Here is a 27,698-nt window from a genome sequence, read left to right on the forward strand (position 1 = left end):
CAGAGATTGCTTTCCCTTTATGGTAATGAACAGAGAATACAGAGATATCTTACTTTAAAAATCAACTCTTAGTATGATAACAATAAATATTAGTGAACATTACAGTGAAAACTTAAAATTGTACAGAATATTTTTAAAGATTTTTTTTTCTTGGAAAGTCAGACAGAGAGGAAGATCTTCCATCATTGATTCACTCCCCAAGCAGCTGCAACAGCTGGAGCTGCACCGAGCCATACCCAGGAGCCACGAGTCTCTTCAGATCTCCCATGTGGGTGTAGGGTCCCAAGGCTTTGGGCCGTCTTTGACTGCTGTCCCAGGCCACAAGCAGGGAGCTGGATAGCAAGTGGGGCTGCCAGGATTAGAACCGGTGCCCATAAGGGATTCCAGTGTGTGCAAGGCAAGGACTACTTGCTACGAGGCTACTGTGCCGGGCCCAACTTTACATAAACCTTAATTATAATTCATGAAGCATAGAAATATATTCGATACCTTTCTGTTTTTATTTAGAGGAAGGCCCAAAAAAGTTTTTTGGAAGACTGATACAGACATCTTCCATTTGCCATATATTCCCCTAAAACCCTGCAGCAGTAGAGCTAGGCCAGGCTGAGGTCGGGAAGCAGGAATTCATGTGAGTGGCAGGGCTTATCAGCTGCTGCCTGCCAGGCTGTGCACTGGCAGGAATCTGAACTCCAAGTACTGAGCTTCTGCAGCATGTGAGAGAAAGGGAAGAAGCTTCTGGATCCTGGATTCGGATTGGATCAGCTGCAGTCACTGCAGCCATTTGGGGAGTGAATCAGTGAACAAAGATCTCTGTCTCTCCTCTCTCTACAGCTCTGCCTTTCGAATAAATGAATGAATGAATGAATCTTTTAGAAAGGAAAAAAGCAGAATGCAAAAAGAAATGGAATAGTCTTATTATTGAAGCTTTAAAGACACAAATTTAATAAAATCATACATGAATAAAAATTTAATTGATATACAGAAAACAATTAAATTAGGTCTCAATGAAGTTAATATGACTAACCTTAAAGCTATATTTTTATATTGTGTTAAAAACATCCAATTCTGTTTCTTTAACTCTTAATGTCACTCACTGTCAAGCAGGCTTCAAGAATGCTATTATGAGTCATACAGTGCTTGGGGGTGGTTTAGGCTTCCACTAAGACACCATGCATGCTGGCATACCTGGGTCTGATTCTGAGTGAGTCAGGGGTTAGAAAGCACTCCCTTCATTTCTTCGCCTCTCAAAAAGTAAATTTAAAAGTCACACAGGATTCAAGATGGCTTTTGAGTCAAAATAAATATGTGCCATAATCATAAGATACAGCCCAGCACAACCAAGACACCATTTCATTCGAAAGCTAATTAATTTGCTGACACATTAAGGTTGAAAAATTAACTCACAGATACATGATATAGTATTAGTAATTTCTTACATTAGCTAACACCTTATAAAATTCTGGTTGAATAAGCTAAAATAAGTATTACTCCTACTGAAAGGCATATATAAATATAATTAGTGTGATTTACGTGTTCATGCAGTGAATTGAAATGGTAGTTGTCCCAAAACATATAACACCATTCCAGTCCCCAGCCTTTACGATATTACCTTTTTCGAAAAAATGGTCTTGGCAGGAATGCTTAAGCTCCCTAAGATGAGACTCCACCCTGGATTATCTGGCTAGGTCATAAATATCATCACTTGCATGTTTCAGAGGCACAAAAAAAAAGTGAAGAACATGTGAAGACGAAGGCAAAGACTGAAATGAGGAAGGGAGTCCCAAGTCAAAAGAAGCCAAAAAAAAAAAAAAAAAAAAAAAAAAAAAAAAAAAAAAAAAAAAAAACCCACCAAAAAACCAGGGAGCCTTCAGCAGGTGCCGCAGGCAAAGAAAGCAGCTCTCTAGAGACTTTCAAGAGAGTACAGCCACGTCAGCATTCTGATTTCAGGTTACTGGCCTACAGGACCAGGAGAATACATTTGTACTGCTTTAACACCATATTCATGGTGCACTTCTATATAAAGTGAACACAGTATGGTTATGAAGACTAATTTTTGATGTATATATATGTCAGAGTAATAATATGTATTGCTATCATTCAACATCGGATACATTATGCTTCATACACTGGTTACTAATAAGAAAGACATAATGGTGTGGCAGAATGACAACTGGGGCAGAAATGAAGCAAGCAGATGTCTAACTCGTTCTGCTTCTTACAGCAGCAGTGTGTCTGAGAGGTCACACACCGCGTTAGACATGCTTCTGCATTTGCAAAGTGAGTGCAAAGTTTTCAATGATTTGCTTTTTTTCAAATCTTAAGCTTTGGTGAACTTCTTAAAGTGCTAAAAATAACAACATACAATGCAAAAATAATAGTAATAAACATGAAGTAGATTTAACAAGTCACAGTACAGAGTTAGCTACCAGAAATGTGCCAGAAGATTCATAGGATCACACACATTTTTTTTTTTTTAAAGATTTATTCATTTTATTACAGGCAGATATACATAGAGGAGGAGAGACAGAGAGGAAGATCTTCCATCCGATGTTTCACTCCCCAAGTGAGCCGCAACGGACCGATGCGCGCCGATCCGATGCCGGGAACCTGGAACCTCTTCCTGGTCTCCCACGCGGGTGCAGTGTCCCAAAGCTTTGGGTCGTCCTCAACTGCTTTCCCAGGCCACAAGCAGGGAGCTGGATGGGAAGTGGAGCTGCCGGGATTAGAACCGGCGCCCATATGGGATCCCGGGGCTTTCAAGGCGAGGACTTTAGCCGCTAGGCCACGCCGCCGGGCCCCAAGGATCACACACATTTTTAAGTGGTGATTACTGAACACTTTTTGAGGGTTGGCAATAAGTGAAATTCTCTGTATAGTCATTAGCTTTTACAACCATTCATGTAGCTCTAGTTCTATGTCTAGAACTATGCCAGGTTCTGTGTTCTATAATACAAATGAGGCCTGAAGTAGCTTATGGAAAATAAACCAGTATCTACTATGTATGCATTTTAAAAGTTCACCCATACATACAGGACTTATATGTACACATATACCACAGTGTAAGCAGCGCAGTGATAATTTAGCAAATACCAAATTACTATCCATGATAACTGTATCTTTTCTTAAGCATCGTCTATGAATAAAAAGTATCTCACAATTTCAAGTTTTTAAGATGTTAAAAGGGTTTATATAAAGTCACAAGATTTAAAAATGGTAACCATTTTCTTTCTCCTCCAAAACATACACTTCCAATCAATGCTGCTTCCTTTTTACTGAAAGAACTTTTCATGATGACTGCAAGACTGAAATATAACTTAGAAACAGTCCCTAAAACTGGAAATAATGTTCATCTAACTATGCCTGCCAAGTTTAAAAATGTATTAGGAGTTAAATTGAAACATGCTGAAAATGACTCATTGTGGACCAGAATATACACTGTAGGAAATAAGAGCTCATTTACAAGTGGGAGAAATACACTCACACTTCATCTGTGGTAATTCTCTGGACTTTCCTTCCAGTAAACATATTTTAGAATAATCGTGGAAAATATCTTGCTTTTAACTTTGCTTTTTATGAGTTGATTTAGTTAGCCGGCATTCCGATTTTTTAGGCATCTCTTTTTTGGATGTGAGTATATTTACCAAATGTAAATCTATGAAAATTTCTCCCCAAAGCAACACAGCATAATCCTGTAAAGCAAGCTGTACAAACCTTGCTTCAGTTCACATGTATAATTAATCCCAAACCGTAGATTTCCAAGAACACTTAAAAAGTGGGCACACATGCTAATGTGTTCTCCCTTATGTACAAACATGATGGTATTGATAAGTGGTCAAAATAGTAGGTACTTGGGTTTTTATTTTCCTACTAGTACTTCTGTATTTGCATGGATGCAATCTTTCTCGACTGTGACCCAGCATTACACTTGGGAGGCAGCTGGCTAACGTCGACAGGACTACAGAACACTCTGTCCTCTCCCACCTCCATTGAAAGGTCTGTAAGATGAATGAATCTTAAGCTTCAGTCCCAGTATCAACATATTCGTTTAAAGCTAAAACACGAGCCACACATTTAAATATGTAATTATAGTAATTATACTTTTATGAAGGATTATTTATTTGAAAGGTAGTGCTGTATATATGGACGTACAAGCCAGAGTGAGAGACACCTTGTATATCCACTGGCTCATTTTTCAAATGACCAGCACAGCTTGGACAGAGCCTGGCTGAGGTGTTGGTATCTTTTTCTTATAAGGACTATGAGCACTTATTTTTTTCCCTCTGGTAATACACAAAATATAAAGTCTGTTTCATGAATGATTCCATTCATTACTTTGAAATGCTTAAGCACATGTTTCTTACTGAAAGAATTCTCTCATGAGATTTGAGGATATTATATATATTATGCATCTTACATATAAACAGAATTTCTCCTTATCTCTCTCTAGTTTCATTTGCAAGTTTGTTATTTTTATCTTTATTTCTGTGCTAATTTTTATGACTTAAGTGGGAAGCTTACTGTTAGACTTTTTATACCTTCTAAAATGATAAGATTGATTTATCTTACTTTGTTGCTTATTTTTATTTGTTTTAAATTATATCAGAGGAACAAATTTCCATTCAGAGGGAGAACCTTTCATCATGTTTAATTCTCAAACTCAGTGTGCAGAAATAGAGCTTGGTACCAAGTACCCTGTGCACGACTATTGCTGAGGAATGAAGTACAGCTGCAGAGGAAAAAGCCAAGCTCTAAGAGATTTATTTATTTACTTATTTCTCGATAGTAAAAGACTACACTTATCAAGCTCGCATGCTTCGAACAGTGTTTCTTTAATGTTCACGCTCAGTAGCTTGGATTTTTGACATTGCTGTTTTCCATTTGCTCCCACCCCCAGAAATGTGGCAAATTCCTGTAAAGTGCAGATTCCTTATTTCAGAAAAATAACTTCATCTGCTCTGTTACTAAATTTTCTTCTCTCTTGCACGGAGTGTTTTCTTCCCTTTGGCACTCCAAGTGTCTAACTGAATACGCGGTGGCTGTGCTCCGTTTTCGTGATTGCCTCTTTGCTGTTATCACTTTAGTTCCCTCATTGCCTTCCAGATTCCTGACGCCCACTCCACTACTACTTTTCCATGTTAATCTTGGTATTTTCATTTTTCTATGAAAATGCTCTTACCTGCTTTCAGTTCTTTCCATCTTATTCTCCTGCTCCATTGTTGGCTTTAGAGAATCTGTGCTTTCTTAACTTTTCTTGGTTGTGAACAGACTATAATCTAAATTTCTTTAGAGACCTGGAGTAAATCTTTCTCATTCTTTTCATCTTTTTCAGCTTTTATACTAGACCTATTACCTCCATTAAAAAAAAAATCTTTACTTGAGGCTGGTACTGTGGCACTGTAAGCTAATCCTCTGCCTGCAGCACTGGCATCCCATACAGCCATCAGCTGGTACCCCAGCTGTTCTCTCTCCCATCCAGCTCCCTACTTATGGCCTGGTAAAGCAGTGGAGGATGGCTGTTGCGGCCATTTGGGGAGCGAACCGGCAGATGGGAGATCTTTATCCCTGTCTCTCCTTCTCTCTGTAAATTTGCCTTTCAAATAAAAATAGATAAATCTTTAAAAGAAACAAATAAAACAAATAACAAAAAAGAAACTAGTGACGACTACACTAGAAGTAGGGAGACAGTTCGGAGACTATTACAGGAGGTAAGGCAAGATAAAATAAACTCAACTAAAACAGTGGCACCTGGGACTCAGAGCAGGCACGGCTTAGATATAACCACACTACAAACAACATGACACTGAGAAAACTCAAGTGCTAGAGAGATCTTTCTTCACTCCTCTGTCACGGTCCTCCCTGTCAATGTTCTTCCTTATGCAACTTAATTCACAATAATCATCAAAATACACAATTATAACATAATAATTATCTATAGTTATTAATTTTATCTTCATCAAAGGATTCCAAGCAGGCACCACCTCTAGCTTCTTAGCTAAGGTACATCTCTGTAATGTACTGCCTTAGCCGAAGTGCCTCGCATATGGTAGGTATCAATAAATATTTGTAGCTAAACAACTGGGAAGGTAGATGAGAGGAAAGTAATGAATTGTGTGCTGTATTGTTTAAGTGCTTGGGCACAGATGCTGCTAGAACGCAAAGTTATGAGAATAGGTCTGGGCAAGAGGATTACCTACATGGGCAGCGATGAGCAACCAGTTAAGAGGCGATTGTCCACAATCACAATCTGACACTAGTCAAGAAGCAATGAGAAGCTAATCCAAAACGATACAACAGGACTTCGAGGGATTTTGGAGCCCTAACAGAAGTAGAACACATGACGGTCTTTCAAAAACTTTACATTATTAGTTAACATAATTTTTATCAGAAAAGTTTTAGAGCCCCCCCTTGTACTGAATTCCAGAGATGATTACACATAACAACAATGAGGAAGAATGATTATTCTAAAGATTCAAACAGAAAGAGTGGGACAATTTACACAAGTGAAGTCAGCTGAAGTCAATTTGTGTTTCTCAAAGGGTGAACATGAAAAGTTGCTTTGGAAAATACTGAGCTAAAGGTTCCACAGAAACATTCAGGTAAAAACGTCAGTTATGCAGCTAGAAATCTGAATTTATAAGGCACAAAACAAGGTATGTCTTGAGTTTTAAAACGCTGTCAGTCATTTCCTACTTAGAAATTTGAAACTAAGTAGACCCGAAACTACTGATTATCAGAAGAAAACACAGGATAAACACTTTAAAATACTGGCATAGGCAATGATTTGGGGGAGGGTGCTAAGATCATAAGAGCACAAGGAACAAAATTTTAAAAAGTAGACAATGGGATTACATCATACCAACAGGCTCCTGACAGCAAAGGCAGCAGGCAACAGTAAAGAGACACCTGACAGAAGGGGAGACGGTGTCTGCAAGCTCTTCATCTGTCGGATTAGCACCCAGAACAGCTAAGGAGCTGAAAGACTACAACAGCACACAATGCGCAATCCAGTTAAGAAGTGGGCAAAGGATCGGAATATTCCTCAAAATAAACAATAAAAATGGTCAATAAATACATGAAAAAAACTCTGTTTCATGACTTCATCTGGGAAATGTGAATCAAGACCCCAGTGAGGGGAGACCCCAGAGCAGAGCAGGGGGACAGGAGGAGGCTTGTACCCCAACCCTGAAGACTCCCAGTTCCTCACCAAGGACTATTAGTACGAGCACCGAGGACTACATCCCAACTGCCAACGAGACCACGGGGAAATGGAGTGCCTTCGGAGGCTAAGAACTCTGAGGTCACCCAGCCCCATTTGGATCTACCACATGGGATGGAACAAGCCCAAATCCTGCCTTGTAGGATCCGAGGTCATCAGAACGACAACCAGGAGCACTGAGCGGTCCGCAGAAACAGAAGAACAGTAAACTTCCTTCGGGACTATGCAGGGGAGCTTTCTCTGGTCCTTGCCTGGTTCCGACTTTGGGTCCCCACCCTCTGTTGTAATGACCATCAGGATCGCTCCAGAAACCCCTCAAAACAAACAAGCAAACAATAGAGAACAACAAGGAAAGCTTAGAAACAGACAGGAAACGGTCAGCGGGGATGCACTTATAACTCACTGAATGGAACACAAAGATTAGTCACTCCTCACTGGGGTATTGAAGATTTCTCTGCACACCCCTCCTAAAACTGTTCACCTAAACTGTTGACATATGTCTTGTTAGAGTTATAGAGTTAGACTACCCGAAAAACAGCCAGGTTCAGCAAAATCATGCTTCAACGCTATGAACTGCTAAATACTAAAATTAAAATTGACATGAGACAGCTGAATAGTAATCTATAGCCATTTTAAGGTGTATAGCACCCAGTTGTATTTAAACTAATAATTGAAATGTCAATGTAGAAGTCAGAGGATGTGGTTCAGAACCTGCATTCTTTTTTTTTTCTCTGTTAACACATTGGTTACTCAATACCATGTCAACTAATTCCATAACGTTATAAATTGTTACTGAAGTAATGTCGGGGTTTTTAATTGATCGGGATGATACTCTGCCAGCTCTAGCTTCAGACCAGAGATGCTCTCCCCAAGAAACCATTGAACTTATCTGGACCATAAGATGCTGGACTTTATGCTTGGTAGATGCTTGCAATGAAAGAATCTCAACTGAACTTGAACTGTAGTAATGCAACAAGGTGGAGGAATCCACCATGGGGGGGGGGGGTGGTTGGGGAGGGGTGGGGAGAATCCCAGTGCCTATAAAACTGTGTCACATAATGCAATGTAATCAATAATAATAATAAAAAAAACACAATCTAAACAACAAGAACAAAAAAGACCCCAATGAGGTTTAATCACTCCAACAAGAATATCTACTATCCAAAAGATAAATAGCACAGGCTGACATGGATATAGACAAAACGGAACCTTGTATACTGCTGATAGGAATAAACATTAGTGCAACCATTAAGGAAGTGCCTCAAAAAAACTAAAACAGATCATTTGACTAAGCCAACCCACCTCTGAGTATGTATCCAAAGCAAATGAAATTGGCATGGAAACAGATAGCTACATTCCCACATTCAGTGTGGCATTAGTTAAAAACAGACAAGATATGGAATCAATATGAGTATTCACTGATTAAATATATATGATCTATACACAAAGCAGAAGAGTCATTAAAAGAATGAAATTGTGACGTCTACAACAAAACTGGATGGGATTACAGATTGTTATGTTATGTAAAATAAGCAAGAAGCAGAAAAGAAATTGTGCGTGTTCTTTCCTACATGTGGCAATGATCACGAACAGTAGATCCGAAAGCAGCATACATGACCAGGGTTGACAAGCGCAGAAGAGCGTGTGAGGAAGGTCGCCTAATGGGTACCAAAACAGTCACAGATAAGGAATCAATTTGTTGCACAGCACAATGGGGCAGCCAGGGTTCACAACCATGTAATACGCTGCAAAAAGAACTGGAAGGGAAAAGCTGGGAGGCTCCAAACAGAAGGAAAGGAATAAGGAAATGAGAGGTTAGCCTCCTGGTTTGACTGGTTTATGCTGTGTATGTGTGTTGAAATGCTGCACTACACCCCATAAAAATGTACAAGCATTAGACGTTAATCAAACTTTTAAATAAAATAACTGAAAAGAACGATAAAGCAAATCTAGAAAAAAATATTAAAATAAATGAATTTAGATAAAACCTATGCAGAAATTTCTTGTGCTATTCTGTAAATTTTGACATACCTGACAGCTTTAAATAAAAGTTTAAAAATAACACAGACTGGATAGAATATTGAGACACAGCCTAGAAGTCATAAGTGAAACATAAATTCATTTACTGCGAGTGATGGTCACTCAATAATTTAGGACTGAGAAGTTTATATCAGTAGGCATGGAAATAGCATTTTCTTATATCAAATACTCTATATACACAACAAAAATGCTCATAATAACAATCCATTTCCCCAAAAAATGTTGTTCCAGAGAATTTCAGGCTAACAACTATCTCAGCCACTATGAATTTTCCTGATACAGAGTAGATATTTGCTGATAGATTCCCTCACCTCCCTCCATCTTAATAAAGAATAATGTCCCAAGGAAAACATCATCAAGCTGCCGGTGGTGGTTGTGCTGTGTGTATATGTGCATCCTGATTTGTTGCACAGAAATATTCAAGATACATTCTTTTGTAGCGCGAGAGAAGAGGTGTGTCAGTTCAGAACCACTGCCACTGGCACACTTAGAAGTGATGCATTATCCCTTTCCTTGGGCTACTGATCTTGGAGCGACTATGGATTTCAGATCTGACCAAAGCTTAATAAAGAAAAAGGAAGATATATGAGAGATGACATAAAACAAAATCCATATACCGGATCTTAATATGGGACTTTCTTATCAGTTTCTCTGAGAATATCATGTCAGACTTAAAGAAAAAGATATTTGTCATCTCTGCACTACATTTCATAATGCTTTCATGTCTACCGTATTATCACTAATTCTAAAGTCTTTACTGGAAAGGAGTGGAATCACTTGTGATTTAGGAAGCAATGAATCCAGTTTGACATATGCACCTATCCAAATAAATAAATGTCAAAGACAATAGCTGCTTAAAGCCATGAGAAAATTTCAGAAAAACATGGAGCTAGATTTTCAACATAAACAAATCAAACCTATGGAAAAATAGCAGACTGCAACAAAGATTTTTACCAACACTGAGAAACTCATGAGTTGTTCACTAGTGAACAGTACTATACAAAGGTTTTTTTTAAGAAATGATCAAACTCCGGAAAAGTTCAGGTAATGAAATATTTAAGAAATATAAATTTGTTAAATATTCTTTCATTCACTAAGAAAATGACAAAAAAAAAAAGCAATTCAGTGCACGATTGAGGATTAGGGATTTCTAATGTAAAGTAGGAATAATGCGCATGAAACAATCAAAGATCTTTTTTTTTTAAGACTTATTTACTTTAAAGTTAGAATTACAGAGAGAGAGAGAGAGAGATCTTCCATCCACTGGATTCCTCCCCAAATGGCCACTATGGCCATAGCTGGGCTTGTCTGAAGCCAGGAGCCAGGAACTTCTTCCCGATCTCCAGGGTATGGTGCAGAGACCCGAGGCCTTGCGCCACCCTCCGTCACTTTCCCAGGTCATTAGCAGGGAGCTGGACTGGAAATGGGGCAGCCAGTGGAGACATGAACAGCACCTATATGGCTTCCAACAGTAATTAAGTAAAACAAGACTTGTATGATATTATAGCTCTTAATTAAAATATCAATACCCTTTATTCAACTGAATTGCTCTTGCAAGACACAAATACTTCCTTACCTACTGAAGAAGAAGGCAGAAGCAGACAACAAACAGAAATTCAGGGCAGCTGGTTACCATATCAAGCCTCTAAACTAGCCCAGGACGACATACAAATCACTGATCCTATTCATCTACTCTCCTGTGCCATCTTTCGTCTTACTAGTAAAAAATAAGGACAAAAATTATACAATTACCAGGCAGGTTGTGCGTTTGAAAATGTAATTTCTAATAACAGTCACTTAAAAATATTTATAGACTAAAAGGACAGGATATATATTTTAAAAACAAACCATAATTTAAAGAATTTACTAGTAAAATTAACTTTGTATTGCAAGCTCACACTTTAGATTTAAATACAGCCCTGTCTTGTTGGATGCCACAGATGTAACAACGTATTCAACTTACTCTATCACTCACAGAGACTGAGTCTTAAGATTTCTTCTTTTTGGCTGAAAGAATACTTAGAGTGTGTGCAGCAACTCAAAGCAAAAGAACTCAAATAAAAATGTTCATGTTTATAAATCTTGAGTATTTGTTATCTATTTTTAGAGACACTGTTAAGCTTGAACTGGGACACATACATCTTTCATACGCCCAAGAAAAGTCCTTCCTTTTGTAGCAAATTCAAGTCTTCAGTAAAAAAGCTTTTTCTACTCACACCTGAAACGGGCACATGACCTCTATATTTTTCTTAAAAACATGCCAATTGGGCCCGGCGGCGTGGCCTAGCGGCTAAAGTCCTCGCCTTGAAAGCCCCGGGATCCCATATGGGCGCCGGTTCTAATCCCGGCAGCTCCACTTCCCATCCAGCTCCCTGCTTGTGGCCTGGGAAAGCAGTTGAGGACGGCCCAAAGCTTTGGGACCCTGCACCCGCGTGGGAGACCTGGAAGAAGTTCCTGGTCCCGGCATCGGATTGGCGCGTACCGGCCCGTTGCAGCTCACTTGGGGAGTGGATCATCGGATGGAAGATCTTCCTCTCTGTCTCTCCTCCTCTCTGTATATCCGGCTTTCCAATAATAATAATAAAAAAAAAAAAAAAAAAAAAAAAAAAAAAAAAACATGCCAATTAAAAATAAGAAATATAAAATAAAAAAATTTAAAAAGACAATCACAGAATAAGAGATATTTGATAGGGAAAAATTAAAAAATAAAACAGGCCCAGTGCAGTAGTCTATCTAATGGCCGAAGTCCTGGCCTTCCATGCCTGGGATCTGAAATGAGCACTGGTTCATGTGCTGGCTGTTCCACTTCCCATCCAGCTCCCTACCCGTGGCCTGGGAAAGCAGTCGAGGACGGCCCAAAGCCTTAGGACCCTGCACCCATGTGGGAGACCCGGAAGAGCTCCTGGCTCCTTGCTTCAGATTGGCTAAGCTCCGGCTGTTGCAGCTGCTTGGGGAGTGATGGAAGATCTTCCTCTCTGTCTCTCCTCCTTTCTGTATATCCGCCTTTCCAATAATAACTAAACAAAAAATAAATCTTCTTTAAAAAAAAGTGTGTTTGGACAAGCATTATCCAGGCAAATCTCATCTCATGTAAAGATTAAAACTGTTTATGCTGATTTTGATACAAAGCAAGCCAGAATCATGACTGTACGCTAAAAGCTCAATTTCTGGGACCAGTGCTATGGGTTAAGCTGTAGCCTGCAGTGCTGGCAGCCCATCGGGCCTGGTTCAAGTCATGGCTTCTCCACTTCCAATATAGCTTGCTGCTGATGGCCTGTGAGAGCAGTGAAGAGGGTGCAAGGCCCCGGGCTCCTGCTACCCATGTGGGAGATCGAGAAGATGACCCTGGCTTTGATTTGGCCTATTGTGCTTGTTGTGGCCATTTTGAGAGAAAACCAGCAAACACAAGACATTTCTTTTCTCTCTCTGTAACTCTACTTTTTAAATAAATGAATGAATCTTAAAAAAAAAGTTTTTAAATATGAAAAGCTCAACCTCTAAAAACATGAGACACGTAACTTTTTTTCCATGAGTTTCACACAAACAAACAAAGATCCGCAAGATACGCTGAAATTATGTATTCCAACCTACAGGCAATCTTGAGAAGAATGTGGGTGGAGGGCACAGTACTGCGGCACAGGAGGAGCACCTCATGATCAATCTCATAGTTTCATTCTTTCTCTAATGCATGAGGACACCATGAGACTACAGCCCAACTTCGCGGAGCTCTGCCACCGATGAGGGAGACCCACCCACACGGCTCCCGGCTTTGCTCTCCCTAGCCCACAGCTGCAGACACAGTGGACTGAACCAGTAGCTGGAGTATCTTTGCCAATAGCTTTCAAATAAATAAACCATTTCGAATAATAGTCCTAACACCTAAGCTTTTGCAATGAAAAACTAAACAAAACCAAACCAGGAAACGTAACTATAGAGTTTTGTTAACTAATACCTTCCAAATGAGCTTGGCTTCAACATCTCTTTTTCATGGTGACTTTAGTAGTTTATTTATTTTATGTAAGGATTTTTATTTTTTTTTTAAGATTTATTATTATTGGAAAGCCGGATATACAGACAGGAGGAGAGACAGAGAGGAAGATCTTCCATCCGATGTTTCACTCCCCAAGTGAGCCGTAACGGGCCGGTGCGCGCCAATCTGATGCCGGGAACCTGGAACCTCCTCCAGGTCTCCCATGAGGGTGCAGGGTCCCAACGCATTGGGCCGTCCTCTCCTGCTTTCCCAGGCTACAAGCAGGGAGCTGGATGGGAAGTGGAGCTGCCAGGACTAGAACTGGCGCCCACATGGGATCCCAGGGCGTTCAAGGCAAGGACTTTAGCCGCTAGGCTATGCCTTCGGGCCCAGGATTTTTATTTTTTTAAAGATGACTATTTTTATTTTGATGATTTTTACATAGTGATTAGAGTGATAAGGATCAAGGACTACAGGAAGGTGTGTGAGATCATTATTTCCACGTTTCTTTTTTTCCTTCCTGCATCTGGGGGAAGTGTGAAGATAAGGGCAGAAGCCACACCAAGCCTCTGGACCACCTCCGAATCCTGGGATGGAGGACAGTCACCTGAGACCACCACCCCAGGGGCAGTGTGGGGCAAGCGCCGAGGGTCCTGCTCGTGAGGCTTTAATAGCTCAACAGTTCTGAATTATTGCCAGTTTTGCCACTCCAAGCACAGTGAAATCTTTCCAGAATCCATTGGCTGACATGGTCCATCTTGGCGTCTCTGTTTGCCTAGATATTCACTGCCAACACTTGGCATGGTACTTGATCAATCTGTCTGTTCTCTGTCCTCTGTAATGGTACCAGGTGAGTTATTTATTTTTTAAAAAGATTTATTCATTTATTTGAAAGTGAGTGAGTGTGTGTAAGAGAGAGAGAGAGATACAGAGAGATATTTTCCATTTGCTGGTTCACTTCTCAAATGGCCTAAACAGCTGGAGCTGGGATGGTCTGAAGCCAGGTGCCGGGAGAATCTTCCAGATCTCCCATGTGGGTGCAGGAGCTCAAGGGTTTGGGTCTTCTTTCATTGCCTTGCCAGCTACATTAGCAGGGAGCTGGACTGCAAGTGGAATACTTGAGACTCCAACTACCCATACGGAACTCTGGCATTCCACCATTAGGCCACAACACTGGCTCCAGCTTATTTTTTAAGCTATTATTACAGATAATGTAGAGAATCAAAGGGACTTCAAACTCATCAAGCTGATGTTTTAATCATTACAAACACACTCTGATGGAAAACTTGAGCAGGTTATGCCTAAACAATTTAACTGATAGAGAATGTATCGAATGGTAAGACATTTTTAAAAGCTCTATTAGGAGGCTTATCTTTACCTTTTTTTCCCACAGTGTTTGTCCAAATTAGAAATGACTGCAATAAACACATATGGATGAACATAAAAATAGGTATCTTTAGAATCAGGAATGAACTAGTGACACAACAAAATGAGAAAAAACATACAATGTTGAGTGGAAGATGTTAGAGAGTACATATTGTTTATCATTTTTATTCTATGAAATGAAAAACTAAACTGTGTGATAGAAATCAGAAACCGGTTGCCTCTGAGGGATGGTGACCAACATGGGCTGTAAGGGGTATATGCAAACTGAAGTTACTGAACTGTTCCATATCATGTTTTCAATATATGTGCTAAATACACATTGTAAGAGTAACACATATAAATTATATTTCAACTGAAAATTGTGCTTGAATTAGAATAATTTTAAAAGAAAAACTAACAAGAACACAGTAGAAAAGTTTAATGTTTCTGTTTTCAGCATGCTTACCTGTCCAAAAGCTGGTCATGTTTTTCCAAAGCATCCTTTTCAGCCATCACGGCTCTGTCCTTTTCAGCAACAGCATTATCCCTTGCTTCTCGAAGATTCCTAAAATTTAAACATATATCACAGTTGTCTCCAATGCATAAGTATAATTATCTTTTAAAGATGCATGAATGTGCTTCTACTCAGAGCTGGACTGACAAAGTGCCTACTGTGTGAATGGAGAGCCTGGCTTGGGGAGGCCCACTGATGGCAGGCGGCGGTGCAGGTGCAGTCTCTTCCAAATGTCACTACTGCATTGCTAGCAGAACATGGTTTTCTATTATTCATAAGGAGTCTCAGGGAAATCCACAGTTTGAAAAGTTTCTCCACATTTATCCCTGGGTTGAAAAGTAGGCTAAATAATTTGCATGTACAGTAACTCATTTAATCCTTATCATAATCAGTACGGAAGTTAAGGTACAGCCATTCGGGTGGCTGAGCAAAGCAGAGCTGACATACAGGCTCAGGTAGGGCTCCCAGAACTGAGAGACGAGGGTATTAGACCCTTTATCCATCTAGAATGGTGAGTACAGCATGAATGGAAATGGACTGGGAGATGAGATCTGGAGGTTTAGAGCAGTTCAAGGGGTGTTCCCCAAACAGAAGGCGATAGTGAGTAATTAGGAGACTCGGCAGTCATGAAGGAAGCTACAAAAATCAGATTCTGTTTTTGCTTTAATCAAGATAAAACCACGAATCAAGAAAAATATCAACAGCGTATTTAAAAAAAAGGAAAAGAAAAACTCCTTCTAACAGATTATAACACAAATGCGGAATTTTATGAACATAAGGGTAAAGGACCTTGCTGGCTTCACTACTACAAGTCCCCGTAGGCCGCATTTCCTACTCTTTTTCCTTCAGATGAATACACGGAAGTTAGTTTACACAGTTTATGGACCTAGTCTCAAATCATCCAGCTTAGGTGTTAAAGATACATAATTTAAATCCAGCTATGTTTTCCTCAAAAGCCAATGACTTGGGCCCAGCGGCGTGGCCTAGTGGCTAAAGTCCTCGCCTTGAATGCCCCGGGATCCCATGTGGGCACCGGTTCTAATCCCAGCAGCTCCACTTCCCATCCAGCTTCCTGCTTGTGGCCTGGGAAAGCAGCCGAGGACGGCCCAAGGCTTTGGGACCCTGCACCCGTGTGGGAGACCCGGAAGAGGTTCCTGGTTCCCGGCATCGGATTGGCGCTCACCGGCCCGTTGCGGCTCACTTGGGGAGTGATCATTGGACGGAAGATCTTCCTCTCTGTCTCTCCTCCTCTCTGTATATCTGACTTTATAATAAAATAAATAAATCTTTAAAAAAAAAAGCCAATGACTTTCACATTATACAACACTTTATTCCATAAAGGACTGGAATAGATGATTAAGTTTTAGTTTATCATTATTCATGGAGGAGCCAGTAGGGAATAATGAAGGTCCATACAGTTTGAGTGAACCCATTTGTCAAATATTGGCTAGAAATGTCCAGTGGTCATACTCGCTGTGCCAGGATGGAATGTATTGTTTTGCATGGTTATGCTAAACAACAAACTTTAAAGTTTAAAACATGTCAGACATTAATGATCTGTCAGGAAAACATTTTTAAGAACAAAAAAAAAATGTTTCTTCTTTTCTAATTGGAATGCAGGTAACTTATTAAAAAGGAACAGCATTTTTGTGTGTTATTATCTAAGTGGAAGTGTGTTCTAAAGTAAATGTGACAAAATTCATGTTATTTTCAGATGTCTACTGATGACAATGAGCTTCAAAAATACTCTATCATCAAAGCAACTGAAACATGAAAAACTAATTTAAAGACAATAAAACTATCAAAATATTATAAACATGTATATTATTATTGGATAACCTAAATATTTCAGTTAGCAAACCATCACAAAATGGTTTTAATTTTCACTTCTCATATACAGCCTCATTATTCTATGCTTTATTTCAGTAGCAGAATTCCAAATAGGTCACATTTACAGTGCTAATCAATTATGAATGGTATGGTAATGGTAATGGAATGGTTGGTAGATGCAGAAACTTGCGTCCCTAACTATATTTCCTTGCTAACAACAATGCACATTAGAAGTGAAAGCACCAGGGAGTGATTTAAAAGCCTGAAGAAACTACTATTGGCACCTGCGAGAGAAGGTGTAATTAGAAGGCCACAAAATAGAGGAATTGATTAATTTTAATAAGAGAAGTAAATAAAGGAAGATATCTCTAAAAAGTGATATCTAACATGGACTTAAAAAAAACAAATAGGTAAGATAATTCAGAAAGAGACAAATGAAACTGGTGGGTCATCTTGCACTAAGGTGTCTGTCGATAAGATTTCTGTGTAAATCCACTCTCCTTAAAGGTACCACACTGTGCACACCTGTATACTTTCTATAGGAAGCAACCCAGTTCCTTCCATGAGAATACTTCCTTTAACAGTCTAGTATGCGAGAGAAACTGAGTGCATTCTTCCACTGACAACAGAAGCAGCAGGCAGTGTTTACCATGAGCCAGGAGCCATCAAGGCACTTCACCAGATGACAACTCGTAACTGTCACAAAGTGTAGCTTTTCTCAATACTTGTATATTACAGATGAGAAGACTGCACTTTAGAGAGATCACGCATTAGTAACAGGTCATTGGGAGGAAGCTATGGAATCTAAATGTGAAACCAGTCTGGCTCCAGAATTCTTAGGCTAAACCACTCTCTCCTGCCTCTTAAGATTTCCTTTGCTTGGGCCCAGCGCTGTAGGCTAGCAGCTAAAGTTCCCGCCTACACATGCCGGGATCCCATACGGGTGCCAGTTATAATCCTTGGGCGGTCCTGCTTCCCATCCAGCTCCCTGCTTGTGGCCTTGGGACCCTGCACCCACATGGGAGACCTGGAGGAGGTTCCTGGCTCCTGGCTTCGGATCGGCGCAGCACCGGCCTTTGTGCTCACTTGGGGAGTGAAACACTGGACGTAAGATCTTCCTCTCTGTTTCTCTTCCTCTCTGTATATCTGACTTTGCAATAAAAATAAATAAATCCTAAAAAAAAAAGATCTTTGTTTCATAGAGGGCTTCTCCTCAGGAAATTCTGAAATTCTGAGGTTTATATTACATGACAATCCCAAAGCACAAATGAGTGTTAAATGCAAATTAATTCTGAAAAAACTGTGAGCATATTATACATCTGCTATTATGGCCCACAGTGCGAATGTGCTTTTCCAAAATTAGGCTGTTTTGATAAAACATCAGATGGACTGCATTCCTGCTGCGGATAAAACAATAACTTCCATAACTAGCAAATAATCCATTTCTCCGTTAAGTGCATTGGAAAATGAAACAGAAATACAACTAATGGCCAAGTAGCAGGCATTCAAATGTCTTCCAAAGAGAGAACTTGCGGCTACTACGATGGCTCCAACAGACTAATCCTCCACCTTCAAGCGCCAGCACCCCATATGGGCGTCAGTTCATGTCCCAGCTGCTCCACTTTCCATCCAGCTCCCTGCTTGTGGCCTGGGAAAGCAACAGAGGATGGCTCAAGTCTTTGGGCCCCTTCTCCCACATGGGAGACCCAGAGCAAGCTCCAGATTCCTAGCTCTGGATTGGCTCAGTTCCAGCTGCTGCAGTCATCTGGGGAGTGAACCAGTGGAAGATCTTTCCTTCCCTCTAGCTCTCTCCTCTCTGTAAAAATAAATAAATCTTAAAAAAAAAAAAAAGAGAAAACTTGAAAAATGGATAGAAGTATCAGAGGCATGAATAAGCTAATGTATAAACTGAGTGTATAAGCAAACATAACTATAAAGAGAGATGCCGGGAGTTGGCCAAGCACCTAACATGATAACAGATGTTTCACAATATGAAACTTGGGGACAGCCACTCCTGGGACTGCACTGGAGCCTGAGTCAGGACCTGACACCAAGACACCAACAGCCCAGTTCTCAGAACATCAGGGGGCAGGTGCTTGGCAGGAACTACTTAGAACAGCATGGGCGGGGGCAGAGATACTTTTTTTTTTAATGACGATAAAGTCAATATATAAAATTCTTTGTAGGAATATGGCTACAAAGGGAAGTAAGGAAATAGGCTGATAGCTAGAGGCGGAATTGGCAACAAAAAAGGCTTTTAAAATTGAGAAACTGAGTTGGTATCATGGCATAGCAGGTAGACACTTTTGACCCAGCTCTCTGCATGCGTTTGGGAAAAGCAGGGGATGGCCCAAGTGCATGGGCCCATTCTGCACCCATAAGGGAGACCTGGATGAAGCTCCTGTTTCCTGGTTTTGGTCTGACCTCCTCCCACTCTCTGTAACTCTGTCTTTCAAATTCTGCCTTTCTACATAAAACAACTCTTACAAAAAATGGAGAACACGTTTGTACATGATTGGGAATTCCTGGGCAGCCGAGGTGGGAGGCACCAATGGCGCTGGAGATCCAGGGAGAGGTGCTGGAGTTGGTCCTTGAGCACTGAGAGGCCTGGGGAGAGGCTGGGCTTTAGGTTCGAGTTACCAGAGAGACAGGCTCTATCCTTATATCACAGCATTTTATAGAAACATAAAGCCCTCTTTACTAACTTCCTGACTGTGAATGCTTTACTAAGTTGTAAACATCCCTACTTAGCCCTCAAGTATGGAGTGGGTTAGTAAATGCTCTTTGAAGATCGAGTGTCTCATGGTTGGCCTTGTGGCACAGCAAGTCAGCCGTGACCTGCATCCCATGGGGGTGGCACTTTGAGCCCTCAAAGTTCTACTTCAGATCCAGCCTGCATCTGCAGTCTGGGACTCACAGCCATCCCGTATCACCCACGGTCACTCTGACACTACTGAAGTGGAGAAGGTGGAGTCATTCCTGATTTCCATTTCCTGTCAATCATTAGGTCTTGCCAAATTCCAGAACTACATATCCTATAAATCCACCTGTTGGTGCTGGCGCTATGGCACAGTACATTAAGCTGCTGCCTGCGGTGCCAGCATTCCATTTGGGTGCTGGTTTGAGTTTGTGCTGCTCCATTTCTGACCCAGCTTCCTGCTAATATGTCTGAAACAGCAGCATCAGATGGCCCAGGTCCTGGATCCCTGCTCCATGCGGGAGACCTGGAGGAAGCTCCTGGTTCCTGCCTCCAGCCTAACCTAGTTCATGACACTGTGGCTATTGTGGGAGTGAAGCAGTGGAAAGGAAATCTGTCTCTCCTACTCTCTGTAACCCTGTAAATAAACAAATAAATCTTAAAAAAAATTCACCTGTTATGTTCTGCCCAATTCTGATAGTTACCTGAACTTTGAAGTAGCTTCCTACAATCCCCTTGCCTCTAGGCTCTCTGTAACTGTAATCCATCCCATACTGCAACTCCAGTTACCAATCAATCAATCAATAAAAGGCACTTTATGACAAAAAAGGACAAATACCATATGTTCTGATATAAGAAAGCCATCATGCAAACTGTAGATCAATAACCCTTCCCATACTGTTTTTGCTGCATCCCATGTGTTTTGATATTTTTTATTTCCCTTTCATTTCTTTTAAATAATTTCTCTTGTTGAATTCATCACTGGCTCATGGATCGCACAGTAGCATCATTTTACCCAAGAGGCTTTTGTTTTCTTTTTGTCACCCATGCGCTGGTTATTCAGTCGCCTGTTTTTCTCAACTCCACGGTGCTGTAATTTTTTTTGTTTAACTTCATACCTGTTGTTGACTTTGTTTTGTGGCTTCTCATTTAAGGGAATGTATAATGATGGCATAATAATGATCATATCCAGATGTGAGGATACAATGCAGTATGCATCTCTACTTCCAGATCAAAGATGGACTCCCAATGAAACTGTCAGACATATGTAGACAACGGGACGCTGGACTATCTGACATTGCCTGTACCAGCAATGTTGGGGCACACTTAAATAACTGACTGATGAACTTAAAACTGCTTCTGAAGGACTATATACTGTAACAATATGGGGAAAATCAGTCAGGGGACGGTAACTTGTGGGGGAGGGAAACCCAGACCCTATGGAATTGTATCATAAAATTCAACAACAACAACAACAACAACGAGTTTAATTGAAAAAACAAATCTGTTGGCAACTGCCTAGGTTGTCTTGTACCAAGGCAAGTGTTACACTGCTGGGAGAAAACCAGCCAGTAGCTGGCAGGCATTCTGGGCCTGATTAATGCCAACTCTAAGTTCACTATACCAATGTGCCAGCCTATTCTACATTTTCTAATTCTTCAAGACTACATAGAATTTTAAAAAATCAGTTCACTTTGGTGCAACTTTTTATAAAATTCATGCAGAGGGCCCGGTGGCATGGCCTAGCGGCTAAAGTCCTCGCCTTGAAAGCCCCGGGATCCCATATGTGAGCCGGTTCTAATCCCGGCAGCTCCACTTCCCATCCAGCTCCCTGCTTGTGGCCTGGGAAAGCAGTTGAGGATGGCCCAATGCATTGGGACACTGCACCCGTGTGGGAGACCTGGAAGAGGTTCCTGGTTCCCAGCATCGGATCGGCACAGCACTGGCCCATTGTGGCTCACTTGGGGAGTGAATCATCGGACGGAGGATCTTCCTCTCTGTCTCTCCTCCTCTCTCTGTATATCTGACTTTGCATTAAAAATAAATAAATCTTTAAAAAAAAATTCATGCAGAGTCTCTTTTATACCATGTATTTCTGTGGAGTTCTTGGAAACCATACGTTCTTTCAATATAGTCTAAATGAAAAGAAAAACTAAAATACTCAAGTTTTTCCATAAAAATAGAAAAATTATGTGTTAAGATATAAAAAGTTTACTTATATGCTAATGAGACACAAACTTCAATATGAATGAAACTTCTATAAACTATTTCTACTTCGCCTACTATTATTAAACTTTGTAAATAAACATATTCATGGTTTAAAGTTATTTAATATCATGCCTAGATTCTGCACAAATTTAAAGTTTATGTAATTAAAGAAAACTTTTTGAATACTTTAGAAAATAACAAAATTGTGGTCAACACTTTCTTTGTGTAATAGAAAATCAGAGTAATACTAATCTTTACATTTAAAAGCATCTTTTTGATCTCCTTTTTGTCTGCTGTGTACCCTTCTGAGGCGACTGGAAAGCCGTTAGACTCTGCAGATTCTCCTGCAGAGCACTGAAAGCACAATGAACGCCGCTAACAAACTGATTCTTGCCTTTTTTATGGCATCATTAAAAACCATTCCGTGTTTCCATAAAGGTAGTTTTACTTTCTGAAAGAACTTCAAAAAAAAATCAAATATATCACTCTTTCTGGTATCTTACAGTATTAATTTCCAAGGAACAAGCAAATTAAGTCATTTCCTGCAGATATTTAGACAGAAATAAATGGCAAGCAGATACTCTATATCTATGTTATGTCACTTGAAAAATATGGTTAAATGGTATGAAGACAAACACTTCAGAATAAAATATTTTTCATAGTATCTTTTAACAATACCAAATAATACAATCAGTTAATCTTCTATTTTTTAAAGATTTATTGATTTCTGGGCCTGGAACAATGGCTAAACGGCTAACTCTGTACCTTGCAAGCACCTGCACCCCATATGGGCGTTGGTTTGTGTCCTGGCTGTTCTACTTCCCAGCCAGCTCCCTGCCTGTGGCCTGGGAAAGCAGTCGAGGATGGCCCAAAGCCTTGGGACCCTGCACATGTGTGGGAGACCCAGAGGAGCTCCTGGCTCCTGGCTCCTGGCTTCGGATCAGCTCAGCTGTTGCCATTGTGGCCATTTAGGGAGTGAAATTGTGGATGGAAGATCTTTCTCTTTGTCTCTCCTTCTCTCCATAAGACTAACTAATCTGTTGTTCCAATAAAAACAAGTAATTTTTTAAAAAAAGTTTACTTACTTTTGTTTGAAAGGCAGAAATACAGTGAGGAAGGGAGAGAGAAAACCAATCTTCCAACAGCCAGTTCATTCCCCAGATGGCCCAGTGGCCAGAGCTGCCCGGTACTTCTCTGGGTCTCCCTGAGAGGCGGCAGGGGGCCCAAACACTTTGTCTTCCACTGACTGCTTTCTTTCAGGCCATTATGTGGAAGCAGAAATAGAACTGAATCAGAAGTTTGCTGCTGGGACTGGAACCAGTGCCACATGAGAGGCCAGCATCGCAGGTGGAGGATTTGCCTGACACACAGCAAAGGCCCTTATTAACATTGTACACATGAAATGACCCTTTTCACATGTCAACAGTGATCGAAAGAATTTAAAAAACTTTTCGTTTCTTGGAAGGAGAGAGAGACAGAAAGCTCTTCCATCTCCTGGTTCTAAATACCCACATTAGCCAGTTTGGGCAAGGCCGACGCAAGGAGCCCACACTCAATGTGGGCCACCCACAGGAGCGGCAGGGACCCCAGCCCTGAGCCGTGGCCTGCTGCTTCGTGGGACGAGCATTAGCAGGTGGCTGCAACTGGACAGAGGTGCAGCCTGAACTCCATTCTGGAAAGTACGTGTCCCTCCTACCAACATGGCGCCTTAAGCTGCTGACTGAAAATCTTGCCCCACAGAATTTAAAAAAATTATTTTACCTAGGTAATAAGTATGAAATATATTTATATATAGCTTTATCATTTAGTGTACTTTTCATATACATGAGAATTTATTAAATAAAAAATCTATTGATGAATTTAATGAGGAAGAAAGTGTTTTGAAGAGATGATACTAAAAACAAAAATACCAAAATCCATGAGGTGTAAGTAAAAAATACATTAAAAAAATAAAAAAACCATACATCATGGATTTTGATGTTGTTTTTAGTGTCATCTCTTCAAAACACTTTCTTCTGATTAAATTCTTCAATGACTCAGATCATAGAGTAGCATCATTTTCTTCAAGAAGGCTCCTAATTTTATTTTTCATTTCTTCAGCGACACATTAGTCATTCAGTAGCATGTTATTTAACTTCATGAAGTTGTAAATTTCTATTTTTCTTCCTGTTATTTATTTTGGATTGTGGTTTTTTATTTAAGGGGATGTACAGTAACTGTATAATGGAGACTGTCATATCCAGATGTGAGGATACAATGCAGTATGCATCTCTACTTCCAGACAAAGATGGACTCCCAATGAAACTGTTAACTGTATCTTGAGGATAGAATGCTAGACTCTTTGCCATTGTCCATGCCTGCAATGATGGACATGACTCTGTATGAAGAATTTTACTATAGTAATGATACAGGGAATTCAGTGAGGGGGGGGGAATTACAGAGAGGATAAGGGAAATCCCAGGGCCTATGGAACTGGGATTATGATAATAATAATGATAATAATAATAATGATAATAATAATAATAAAAAGAAGTAAAATTAAAACAAAAAACATGCAAAAGCAGATATTATAAGAAAATTAAACATAATCTTAAAAAGCTTTTGTACCACAAAAGTTATCTTTAAATCAATTTTCATTTTTCAATTATTATATTACCTTATTTAGATTTCACATTCAGCTCTGAAATATTAGTATTAATGCATCTTATAAAAGAGGAAATTCAATTCAGGGATATTGAGTGACTCTAAGTATCTTTCATAATCCTCCCACCCGCTGAATGTCTTATTTCCAAAGATGACAGAGTCTGCAACACTCCAGTCACCTAATACCCCGCAAGCAGTGAGTTATTTATATAATAAATCTCAGCCGTGGAGTGACTCTTACTCACTAGTTTCTAAAGCTGAATAACCCTAACACAGGAAACACGGCCAACTGCCGTCCCCACGAACACGCTCAGCTCCCGACTTGGCTTGTCTCTCAGCCCTTCACACCATTGGAATTGTCTTTCTCTCTCAACCCCTTCACTTTAGAAACGACTGGAATGACTTAAGGGGCAGATAGCCACCTGGAGAGCAAAAGTTCCACATATTGCTTCATTTTATTTCAGTTTATCATAGAAACGTTTATTCTGGAAGAGCTAAGGAGATTAAGTACAAATGTATAAGCATGTTTACTTCTTCACATATTTTAACTCACATTGTAAAAGCTTTTGATAAAATATAAGAAATTGATACAGTATGTCCAAGCCCAATGCAACAAATTAAGCTACCCATATATCTACATAAATCTATTCTCAAGTTCCTGCTTTATAACATGGAAGACTAAGATGCTTTCCTTAACGTCTTTAGATTTTTTAAGATTTCCAAAGAAATAATTTACAATTTATTTTTACCTGTTCATTGAATGACTGGTGGTATATAATTCCTAAGTACAGTTAACTCTGTGATAATGAAGATATGATGGCCGAAAAGAACTTAACTGGACAAAATTCAGGGCTGGATTACTGTCAATTGAAAATGATACTGGCAGGCTCGCTGGGTGTCCCTGTACAACCAAAACCCACCTACACTTAGGCTGCCGTTTGGCGCCATCTGGTGGCAGCTGTCTTCACTAGGCACGGGGTGGTAGCCGGCTAGGGGTAAGCAAGGCAGCCCCAATTCAAACTAACTTCTGGCTAGATGGTATCTGTATTGTGGTAGAGAGAGAGTTACAACACCCTTTGGGACAAGCTGATTGGCTTTACAGATTGTCTGCTTCCAGAAATTTCTCTTTGGCTCTTTCTCCACATGGCTTCAACAACTCATCTTGATCAGAAGTCAGTGTGGCTACATTTCTGTTATGGAACGCATTACTATTTTTTCTTTTCAAGAACAAAAACTAAAAAAAAAAAAACCTAGCCAATTCAATTTGATCACCCAGCAAAGCTAATGTGACAGTGTGAACTGTATAGAAATAACCATGTACTTTACAGAAAAAAAAATCTACACATTTTAAGATTATTAGGTGAAACCACATAATCTACAGCACAGGCACCATTGACACGGGCCTGGCCCCCGAGCGAGTCAGGGGACAGTCAGCAAACATTTGCTGACGCAATACTTGGAGTTTATATCATTCATGTTAATTTACCATTCATGAAAATATACTTCCATGTGGACTTTTAAGAGTAGATGAAATAGGCAGATAAAAGCCAATGCATGCTACATTTGTTGGGAAGGAAAACATGATTTCATTTTTCATTTAATTCATAGATACCCAGTTAGACCAAGAAAATATGTTAAAAAGTGTTCTTTTATAAATTTTGCATCTACTCCTATATCACCATCAACAGCAGTTACAAGAAAGAAACTCAAGAGGAAAAACGTATCACTCAAAAATGTTAATACATTAAAAAGTCTCATAATATCTGTATTAACATATCTTAACAGTAACTTAAAAATATCTTTGCCAGTTGGCCACTCAAATCATAATTCCACAAATGCAGATTTTACAATAGAGGCCTTTAATAATTACAGCAGCTTTTTTATGCTCTGGAACTGAACAATTGGAACTTCAAATTTTCTGGTACTATACTCTTTAGTAGAAACGACATGTTACAATGCTAATTACAGATTGCTTAAGTCTGATTTAAAGTCTTGCTGACAACAATCAAATATCATACACTCAAATCGGTGCTGATAATCTACTATGGCAATTAAGCCAATTTCAAAACAATTTTGCTGCTAAAATACAAACTTACAAAACCCACATGAAGTATAACGACGGAATGTAGATCGCAGTGTCACTGGGAGCAGCATTTACTTCGCTCGAATGCAGACAATTACTAACGAGGGGAACCAGACCCAGTGTGGAGTGACCTAAGAGTAACTGCGTGAGTAAAAATATTTCTCCAGCATTATCTAATATAATTATCTCTCAGGGCCAATAGTTGAGTGAGGCATATTAAGTATCTCAAAGCACTATTTCATCTTTTGAAAGTTTTTAGCAGGAATTCAGGGCATGTTACAGGAAGAAGCCCCGCTCTCTCAGCACCTCTGATTTCGTTTTCATTCCGTTTACATGAGGTGAAAGAGAAAGGACAATTCAGGGGCACAAAGGGAGTGGGAGTGTCAGGATGAGAAGGCATGCGTCCCACAAACCCTGTTACCGAGCTCCGAGCTGCTAACCAAGCGGCCTAGAACCTCAATATTCCTACTTCAATGATACCTTTGCAAGTTTTCTTTACCACCTTAAAAAAATTTATTATCTCTTAAAATGACATTCACTTTCAATAAAACTCCTGCCACACAGATGCAAACACATACCTGTTTTCCCGTTCATACATCTCCCTAGAGGCACTTCGAAGCTGATCAATCTCTTGGTTAGTTTTCAATCTGATTTGTTCCAGCTCACCATGTAGTTTATTTTCATATTCTGCTTTATAATGGTCTCTACAAGTATTAAAAAAGAATATTCATTAATTTTTCTGTGTGTACAAAAGAAATAGGCTTTTGTCCTCCACTTAAGGTTTTATCCGCTTGTTAAGAATATTTTACATACTATTACTTGGAAAAAGTTAACTACTAAATATGAAGTTCCATAATTCTTTCTTTTAAAGTGTTTTTTTTTTTTTTTCCAAATTGGAAAGACAGATTTACAGAAAGGAGGAGAGACAGAGACAGATCTTCCATCGGCTGGTTTGCTCCCCAAGTAGCCAATAGCTAGAGCTGAGCCAATCAAAAGCCAGAAGCCAGGAGCGTCTTCTGGGTCTCCCAAACAGGTGCACGGTCCCAAGACTTTGGGCCATCATTACCTGCTTCCCAGGCCACAGGCAGTGACCTAGACAGGAAGTGGAGCAGCAGGGACATGAACCAAGGC

At 39.9% G+C, this 27,698-nt stretch overlaps 1 protein-coding gene across 2 annotated transcripts in view; it reads right to left on the bottom strand.

Annotated features, from left to right (window-relative positions):
* The window catches only part of PIBF1 (progesterone immunomodulatory binding factor 1), a 202,887-nt gene that overhangs the window by 134,097 nt on the left and 41,092 nt on the right, over nucleotides 1-27,698 (bottom strand). For both annotated transcript variants that reach the window (XM_058670663.1, XM_058670664.1), the window contains exons 9-10: nucleotides 27,146-27,271; nucleotides 15,058-15,156 (exon numbers count right to left, since the gene is read on the bottom strand). In XM_058670663.1, coding sequence (XP_058526646.1) covers nucleotides 15,058-15,156; nucleotides 27,146-27,271 — 225 coding nt within the window. The remainder of the gene's footprint in view (nucleotides 1-15,057; nucleotides 15,157-27,145; nucleotides 27,272-27,698) is intronic.

This window comes from Ochotona princeps, chromosome 12, assembly GCF_030435755.1.
Source record: "Ochotona princeps isolate mOchPri1 chromosome 12, mOchPri1.hap1, whole genome shotgun sequence".
Classification (NCBI taxonomy): Eukaryota; Metazoa; Chordata; class Mammalia; order Lagomorpha; family Ochotonidae; genus Ochotona; species Ochotona princeps.